Source organism: Eptatretus burgeri, chromosome 1, assembly GCF_056783735.1.
Source record: "Eptatretus burgeri isolate ZD-2024b chromosome 1, Ebu_testis_v1, whole genome shotgun sequence".
Taxonomy (NCBI): domain Eukaryota; kingdom Metazoa; phylum Chordata; class Myxini; order Myxiniformes; family Myxinidae; genus Eptatretus; species Eptatretus burgeri.
This window is the reverse complement of record NC_140961.1, coordinates 54,016,463-54,026,462: the sequence shown is the minus strand read 5'-3', so window position 1 is coordinate 54,026,462 and position 10,000 is coordinate 54,016,463. Positions and strand designations below refer to the sequence as shown.

Genomic DNA, 10,000 nt, shown 5'->3' with positions numbered 1-10,000 from the left:
TGCCGGGCCCCGGCAAGATTCCTGGCAAGTTTCATTCGGACCGGTGGTTGTCAAACGGCGGTCGCACACACACACACACACACACACACACACACACACACACACACACACACACACACACACACACACACACACACACACACACACACACACACACACACACACACACACACACACACACACACACACACACACACACACACACACACACACACACACACACACACACACACACACACACACACACACACACCTGGAATTATATATATATATATATATATATATATATATATATATATATATATATATATATATATATATATATATATATATAATTTTTTTTATGGCTAAACTAACTCCATATAGCATGTCTAAAATATTTTCAATTTTGTTTTGATGAAGATCAGGTACCTCCGATAATGGGTGACTTTGGCCAAATGTGAGATTTGTTGAATTTTATAAAGGTAACGACACTTGCCCAGGTCGCCAACTTTTACAAGACCAACATGCTCACTGTCTCTGACCACCAGGTGTGCATCTTGCTCATTCTACTTCTGGATGCCAACTGCAAGATGAGGGTTATCCAGACCATGTGTTGATCACCCCCGGCCATGTTCGTCAAGCTGCGGTCGTATACTGTCTGGATGCGACATTCCGTTTGTGGCCGGCTAATGGTGAGCAACCGGTCATGAACCCGAAGGATTGCCTGTTCCTGCAGTCGATGAGGCCTGACCACATAGCATCTTTCGGCATTTATAAATGAGGTCCTGTCGCAGACTGTGCACCACCGCAAGGTTCGTGAGTAGGCTGAGGAAGTGCGGCACATGCGGAAGGTGCAGAAAATTTGTGCTGCTTGTTCCATCATTTCGTTGGCAGACAGTGAGACGACAGCCAGCATCAACGATTCAAGTGATGCGACTGCCACTCATAGCCATCATCGCAGTGAGCACCCCAGCATTCATCCCCCCACAATATCCTTAAGTCATCTGAAGATGGTTTCCCTGGCCAATCGACTCTGCCAATACAGCAGGCCAGCTTCACAAAGGCCATACTTTATGAAGCCAGGGGAAATCCTGCCAATCCCAATGTATTGTCATGTCCAGGACTGATAGCCAAACTGCTCTTCCTTGGAGGCGAACACGTGATCCTTGGAGATTGTGGCACGGGAGGGCAGCAAAGGCACGTACCAGACTCATTCAACCGGATGGAGGACAAGGGCTTGTACTCAAACGCACAACAAATATATAAACACAAGCAATCTTAATAAATATGGGTTTAATGACCATAATAAATATGGGATAGACACAATTAATAAATATGGGTTTAAGGAGACTGCTTAGGCAGCACCAACGCTCTGCACAGAGTATAGTCCCGATGGATGGAATGACACCAAGTATTCATAATAGGGATAAATCAAAACAGGATGATAAAGAAATGTGAGGTGAGCAAAACCTAATTTTGAGGTGCCTCCAGTTACAAAAATGGACATGGGGAAAAGAAAAATCCCTTTTTTATTCTGGCACGTGGCTTCAGCTGCAGAAGTGATCTCTTGGGTGATCAAACCCGCGTCCTGCGTGGGAAGCTCGCAAAGTGGCGCTCAGCCACTTGGGGTGGGAGGCAATTCGGGCGGTGATATTCAACGCCAGGGCTCAAATTGCCGTGCAGCAGCTTTTCACAATCACCTTTGCCGATGCCACTCCTCTGCAAAATGGCGCTGCCGCCTTCTCCGATGGCACAACACGAGGCTTCGAAGCGTGGTCTCGCACGACTCAGCCGAACAGTTAATGGCTAGCGTCTTTCATCACATGAGCAAATTTTCCTCCGCGAACACGAGAATCGTGCAGCCTTCTTCACGGTGTCGAGGGGAAGCCAGAAAAACGAGACCTCCATCGCCAATCACGTACCTCACAGGACCTCCCTTCATGCTCCTTCACCCCCCTCCCCCACCCCACTGCCGATCTTGCCTCAATCCTCTCCCCTCTCTGACATCATCCATCCTGGGGTCATGGTCTCGCTAGTTGTCACTCGTGCAGGTGGGGTTTTCACTTGTTTGGAAATGGCTGGCTCAGTGGTGGTTATTCTAAAGATGTGATTCCTTTTTATTGCCAGTCTTGAAATGCAAAAACGTAGGAAAAGGTCACAGGAAGCAATAACATACTGGGAGAAATGAGCCTTAAACCTTTCCAAATTTAACACCACCACCCCCCCCCCCCCCCCAATGTGGTGACACAACACTTAGTTCAGTTTCCCCAACTTGATTTACATTGAGATGTCTTCTACACGTCCATGGGCCATGCTACTCTATATAGTCCCATCTTTACTATGGAGTTCCTCCATCTACCTCATAAACATAACGGTATCGATTGAAATCCACCTGGGAACCGAACCTGCATTTGAGGAAGCGAGCAGCAGAAACCACACTGACTATTTTGTCCTGTTTTAAAGAGAAAATAACAAATTTGTCTTGTTTCGAAGACTAATAAAAATTCAGAATTTTTTTTTCATTACCCTTGTTTCAAAATTAATGGTTACTTGATTACCCAATTTTTTTTCCTCCAATTTTGATCCCACCACCTTTTGGAGGCCATTTTTGGAATCTGTGACCAAAAATTACTACAAGAAATTATTCTTTTATAAAATTCAAAAAACTCATTTGGCCAAAGCAAACCATTATTTGCATGTTTTTATTTTTATTTTTTATTTTAATATAACCCGATCCTGGTTGGGGGTGGGGTGGTCCAAACAAAATCGAAAATCTGAAATTTACAGAAATGCTATATGGGGCCAATATAACAAAAAAGTATGACCATATCAATGTGAGAATATTTTCACCCTCTTAGATACTTTGTTACCTCCACCACCAAAGGTGGGTGGAGGTTGTTTTCACCCGTCTGATTGTTTGCAGGATATCTCCAAAGGTTGTGGATGGATTCGGGCGAAATTTGGTGGGCAAGGTTGGGTGTGTGACAAGGATGAACTGATTAGATTTTGGTGAAGATCTGGATGCAAGAATTTGTGATTCTTTACCGGAGTCTACAATACAAAACCCCTAGCAACATGTCATGTAGTCCAAAAAGGAGAAAGTAGGATGAAGAAACTTCTACCTCTAATAATAATAATCTTTAAAAAAAAAAATTATGAAAAGCAAACATGGTAGGCCACTCGGATTGTGAGGAATCGACAGGTGATGTTCTGTTTTCGGAAGAAACTTGGTGGACAGGTTGGGTGTTTGACAAGGGCGAATTCATTTAATCTTGGTGAAGATCTGTGAATGAGACTTCAATTTTTAGCAGCGTCTTGCGTAGTGAACGCTGCTCTAAGAGAGCTCGGCGTTCTTCTTCTTCTTGTTCTTGTTCTTCTGAAGACAAAACCTTTATATTGGGACTCGGCTCTTTTATATACACAATCCGGATCTCCTTCAAGACTGAACACTTGTGCACATCCTCGCATTGAGGGTTCCTTTTGAGAGCGTTTATCATGAACTTTTAAATATATTCGGACATTTGCTTTAAAGTTTCGAAAAGTTCACGTTACTATTTAAAGATTATTCCATTTAATATATTGTAATTTCGTAAATACATTATTTCGTAAATACACTATGACGGGTCTCGCTATTGGCTTAATCCAGGCACGTGACGAAATATCGGAAGTTGTTGTTGGTGTTTTTTTTTTGTTTGTGTTTTTTTTTTTTTTTTTTTAGCCGACAAAACCTTTTGGACGCTGCTCTTGGACGCATTTGTCCTTGTTCAAGTGATTCTTCACCATTGAGAGATGGGGCCAAAAACGATCGAAAGCATGATATTTCAAAAAGTTGTGAATTGGTTATGACAAAACTTGGTGGATTAGTTGGTTTGGTGACAAGAATAAGCGGATTTGATTTTGGTTCAGATGCAGCCCATCGGTGGGATACAAAATGTTAACTGTTCAGCCTGGTGGAGGTATGTGCCTTGCCAGGTGCCATTCTAGTTGCAAACTGTAATGGAATTGCATTTCTAACTTGTACCCTTTGGTTTACTATTAAACTACTAATAAATGTATAATCAAAATTTTGAATTCCTTGGATGTTGGAGGAATAATAGTAATAAAAAGGTTGTGTTTTTTTAATGCACCTTGCTCATGTTTCTGCATGTCGTGTTCCATGTTGTGTGTGCCTGTCGCATTATCATCTTTCAATGTTCTCACTTACCTCTGTTTTGAGCATGCAAATCGCCATGATTGTGCCGGCTTGCTGTTGGGTTTTGTTGGAGTAGGTGACCGCAGTTATTAAAGGACGCCATTGAAGTACGAAATCTATTTTATATAAAAGAAATGCTGAATTAGGAAAATTGCCCTGCTTTCTGTAGCTACTCATTTATCTGGATGAGCATTGCTTTATCTTGAGCATGAAGACTTTAAAAGTTGTGCCGTTGGCCAAGGATTTGTCATGTCATTGAACTTTGTATCCATTTGCATGATGTCGGCTTCCAGGACGACGAGCGGTTGAAATCTGAGCGTGAGCATGCCCTGCAAACCAAAGAGCGGCTTGCTCGCTCTGTGACTGCACTCAGCAGCTCTGGGGCAAGAATTACTCCTAATGGTTCGGGTCCTCCAGCCAACGCTGGCCTCCAAGGTAAGTACTAACCAGCTTATTGCTGAAAATTTTCTAGTCAAACCATCCCAAGCTTGAAATTTCCTTTTCTTTCATTTATATGTCACCTGGTCTATCTTAACCCACCCCCAAAAATGTTTTCTTGAAGATATTTTTCTGAGACCAGCAACTTTCATTATTTTTGTGTATTGAGGGGGTTAACCACTTTGTAGCAAACTGGTGGAGAAAATGTCAAGTCTCAGTGAAATAACTGCTTCAGATGTTATTTATTTATTTATTGAATCATTCTCTTCCTCTTCTCCAAACAAAGCAACTTTGAACATTTGAGTGGTACTGCAAAATTATTCAATTGGCTTAATTGGAATGATTCAAAACACAGCTAAATTAGACCAAATTACCATATACTCATTAACCTACAACGCTCCATGAGAGCCCGGTTCATTATCAGAAAAATTGGTCTTTCACTTGTGAGATAATGATGACTACCTGGACATTTTGTTATAATTTTTCTTGTCCATTTCCCTTGTTGGCTTTTTTTCATATTATTATTAATTATCACTGCAGTATTTGGGGCATTGCATAATGAAATAGGATGGGTATCCTTTTTATATAGATCCATGGAGCAGTAAATGGCAGAGAGTAGCAGGTTTTCAGATTGACAGACATCGTACATGATTGGATGAGTTGACAAAGGAAAAGGATTGGGGGGTTGATTTTATGAGAGTATAAGAGAACAGCGATGGATATGAAAGCATAAGATGATGATGGGTAGCACTCTTGAAGGACTGGAGAGAGGTACAGTAAACCCTTAAATACCGTGGGGGTTCGGTTCCTGAAAAAAAAAAATGCTGTGGTGGTTAAAACCAATTTCCCATGGGAATAAGAGGGTTAGTTTCCTGGGCTTCGAGAAGATGTAGAGGAAAGTCGGCAGCAGTGAAAAATATACACATGACAATTGAAATAAACATGTAAAATAAACATAAATCTGTCTTATGAAGTCTCCTGCTGTATTGAAGCAGATTAAATATGGCCCTTCCCTTCTGCAACTTGTCTGAAGCCCCCCAACTTCATCTGTCTGTGTGTCTAGCTCTCCCCACCCTCCCCCCCCTCCACCCGGGCTGATATACCATCACCTTCATAGAGCATTGGTGCCACCAACACAGCTTCCTGAGCAAGGGTTACACAGGGTAGTTTGCCATTGCTTCCCCAGGAGTATTTATGGCAGGAATTTGTAATTTGTTAATGGTGCCGGCGATGGCTCGCATACGCTTTGCGAAGGACACCGTGGGAGTCTTTCACGTTCACCAACTCATGGCATGCGACAGTTTAACGTCCATCCTAGAGAATGGCACACATTGATGAATCGCCCGGCCTGCAAGACACCAGAGTGACACTTTATAGCTGCGTCAGGATTTGAATCCAGGCTCGACGGCTTAGAGGCGAGTGTGCGTACCTCCTAGCCCATTCTGCCAGCTCCAAAGCCCCCACGATTCCTACCTAACCATCATATCTTTAGTCGTTTCCCTTTTGTGATACATTGATTATTTTATAAGTTGTTCTGCAGCTATTAAACCAGAAAATTAATAAATAAACGTGCACTTGCCTCGACCAAGCTTATCCTAAACCTCGTCAGACTTTTTTTCTTTCTTTTATAACCTTTTTTAAACCTTTTTTTTGTCCTCTTGGGAGCCATGGTAAAAATCACTCGGGGGGGGGGGGGGGCAAACAAAATAATTTATGGTAGGTACAGTACAGTGCAGTACAGTACTGTTTGTGCTATGTGTCTGTTACCATCTGCACTGCTGCTGCTGATGTACAATTGTATTTACAAATTGAGGTGTCATCGGTGCGCAAGAAACAAAAAAAGGCGAGTTGGTGCAAGATAACCGTCAACTCTGCTCAAAAACGGCGATTGGTTGAAATTAAACCCTGTGATAACTAAATTGATACATAAGTTTCCTGCCATTGCTCAAAACCCATGATATTTAAGGGTTTTTAACTGCACAGCTAATCATTTCCACATATTAGAAAACTTGTGCTTGCATAATATTTATTGGGTATTTCTATCAAAATTGTATTTTCTGCTCTGCTGTTGAACCAGAGGTGGTTTACAATGTCTAAGTGCCATGAGTGGTGGAAAGATAAAATCCTTATTTTCGAGATTGTCATTTTTGTATTCATTATTTCATGGATGTTTGAGTGGTGAATATTGCTTGTAAAGCAAAAGGACTGATGGAGCAAATAAGTGGGTGTTTATTGATCTTTGTTGTTATGACAAACGACACGTCAATCTAATGCAATGAAAGTAACCACCATTAAGAGCAGCTTTAACAAATTTTCTATTAAATGTTGTGCAGTTCAAATCAGAATTGCTGTTTTCATTTGTTTTGATGCGAATCTACTACCAATCTCTTGGTCACATTGGAATTAAACTGGTCCTTAATTTATTTCCGCATCTTTATTAACCTCCGCCATCAAAGATGGATGGAGGTTACTGTTTTCACCCCTGTCTGTTTGTTTGTTTGTGAACAGTATTACGGAAAAACTCCTGGACGGATTTCGACGAAACTTGGTGAGGGGATTAGGTATGGTCCAAGGATCATGCCATTAGATTTTGGACTTGGTCCAAAGTCCAATATGGCTGTGATGGCGGCCATTTTGAAAAAATATTTGAATTTTTGTTTTTGCATTTCTACATCTTTAAGTGATTTCCAACAACAACAACAAAAATTTGTTAGAGAAAAAAAAAAAACTTAGAAATTTTGCAACTTTTTTTCAAAAAAATTTCGATTTTATTTTAAAAATATTTGAATTTTTTTTTGCATTTCTACATGTTTTAAGTGATTTCCAACCCCCCCCCAAAAAAAAAATTTGTTAGAGAAAAAAACAAACAAATTTTGCACCTTTTTTTTATTTATTTTTTTTTTTTTTTTTTGGCATTTCTACATGCGCGTCGATCTAGTTTAGTTTATTCAATCGTGGTTCAGTAGAGTCTGATCCGTTTTGACCTACAATGAATAGGATATCAGGTTCACTTGAGTGAGCTAGCAGTATTGGCGGCAGAGGTTTTGCACTCTACAGAGTGCTCCCCCTCTAGTTCTCTACTGGATTGCATCAGATCTTGCATCTCCAGTTCATTCTTCCCTCTTCTCAACTTTGGATTTAATGCTACATGCAACTGCCTGAACCTACTAATTTGTCTCCATAGATCTGAGCTTGTATTCTTCCACTGCTTTGCCTTCTATTCTTGCCCTTTTTCTCGAGTTCTTCAAGGAAGTGGTTTCTTGGTATTTTTGTTCTCATCCCGGTCCTCTTGTTCCATTCCCTTATTTAGTGAGAATGTCAACCCTGCATTTTCATCCTCTTCCTTTGTTCCACCACCCTTTATATATTTTAAACCTTTATGCAGTTTTAACGAGAACTTATTTAGATTTGACTCGCAGAATTTTTTTTTCATTCTGCTATACTGTCGAGAAGGTACAAACCGACTGCCGCCTAGCAGTGATGCGAGTAAATATAGTCGTACCAATTTCAATACTATATTTTTCTTTTTGACCTCAAAGTTTAACACATCGAAGACATTCCCATATGAAGCTCTGTGCCAAATTTGGTGATTCTAGCCTGCATCATGGTCCATTTAGTCTGCTGACAGAAAAACACAGGATCATCGGAAAACTCACTGCTACAGTATGAGTGAATATGCAGGATTTGCCAAACTCCACTAACCTGTAGAAAAGGTGCAAAAAACTATTTTTGGTGAAACTAGCATGGATCAGCTCGCTACACTCTCCTCTCCACACATCGTTGGCAGAGATTGATGTCACAGATTTGCCGTGTTGGCATGATTTACACCAATCAAAATACAAACATTTCTTTTCTACAAATGTATTTGTTATATTGATGATATTATATTTATTTGAAACTTATTTATGATACAAGAAAGACCAAGTGGTCAAAATGGCCAAGGGTCTAATTTGTCTGAAGGGGTCTAAATGGTGTTAAAGTGTAAGGGGTCATTCGAGTCTTAACGCTCTTGGTGAATTAACATTGAAGGGTCTTTGTGAATTAACTTTTAAACAGGACGTGATTAATCTGCATATAGTCTTCTGTGTGCGTGCGTGCGCGTGTGCGTGCATACAGTACCGTACCAGTCAAAAATTGACACACCTACTCATTCAAGGGTCTTTCTTTATTTTTACTATTTTCTATATTGTGGAATAATAGTGAAGACATCAAAACTTTGGAATTACGTAGTAACCAAAAAAAGGTAAATCGAAGTATATTTTATATTCTTGAAAGTAGCCACCCTTTGCCTAATGATAGCTTTGTACACTCTTGGCATTCTCTCAACCAGCTTCTTGAGGTAGTCACCTGGAATGCTTTTTCCAACAGTCTCGAAGGAGTTCCCACATATGCTGAACACTTGTTGGCTGCCTTTCCTTTCCTGACCGCTGTCCGCTTCTGACAGCTCCTTGCGGTTCCTCACCGCTGTCACCAGCAAAGCAACCCCACACCATCACACCTCCTCCTCCATGCTTCACGGTGGGAACTACATATGCAGAGATCATCCGTTCACCTTCTCTGCGTGTCACAGACACGGCGGTTGGAACCAAAAATATCAAATTTGGACTCTTCATTCCAGGGGACAGACTTCCACCGATCTAATGTCCATTGCTCGTGTTTCTTGGCCCAAGCAAGTCTCTTCTTATTGGTCCCCTTCAGTAGTGGTTTCTTTGCAGCAACTCGACCATGAAGGCCCGATTCACGCAGTCTCTTCTGAACAGTTGATGTTGAGATGTCTGTTACTTGAATTCTGTGAAGCATTTACTTGGGCTGCAATCTGAGGTGCAGTTAATTGGTGATTTCTGAGGCTGGTAACTCTAATAAACTTATCCTCTTCAGTCGAGGTAACTCTGGGTCTTCCTTTCCTGTGGCGGTCCCATTAGAGCCAGTTTCATCATTGCGCTTGATTGTTTTTGCGACTGCACTTGAAGAAACTTTCAAAGTTCTTGAAATTTTCCAGATTGACTGACCTTCATATCTTAAAGTAATGATGGGCTGTCGTTTCTCTTTGCCTAGTTGAGTTCTTGCCATAATGTGGACGACTACAGTAGCAAAATAATGGTCTTTTACCAAATAGGGCTATTTGCTGTATACCAACCCTACCTTGTCACAACACAACTGATTGGCTCAAATGCATTGAGAAGGAAAGAAATTCCACAAATTAACTTTTAACAAGGCACACCTGTTGATGGAAAAGCATTCCAGGTGACCCTCATGAAGCTGGTTGAGAGAATGCCAAGAGTGTGCAAAGCTGTCATCAAGGCAAAGGGTGGCCACTTTGAAGAATATAAAATATATTTTTTGTTTAACACTTTTTTTTGGTTACTACATGATTCCATTTGTTGTTTC

General features: G+C 41.0%; 1 protein-coding gene across 6 annotated transcripts in view; it reads left to right on the top strand.

The window, feature by feature from the left end:
• Positions 1–10,000, top strand: part of LOC147034506 (epsin-2-like) — a 118,109-nt gene that overhangs the window by 34,525 nt on the left and 73,584 nt on the right. For all 6 annotated transcript variants that reach the window (XR_015059074.1, XM_085884510.1, XM_085884518.1 and 3 more), the window contains exon 3: positions 4,468–4,609. Coding sequence is in view for 5 of the 6 variants with exons in the window: in XM_085884510.1 (XP_085740636.1) it covers positions 4,468–4,609 (142 nt within the window). In the remaining variant the exon portion in view is untranslated. The remainder of the gene's footprint in view (positions 1–4,467; positions 4,610–10,000) is intronic.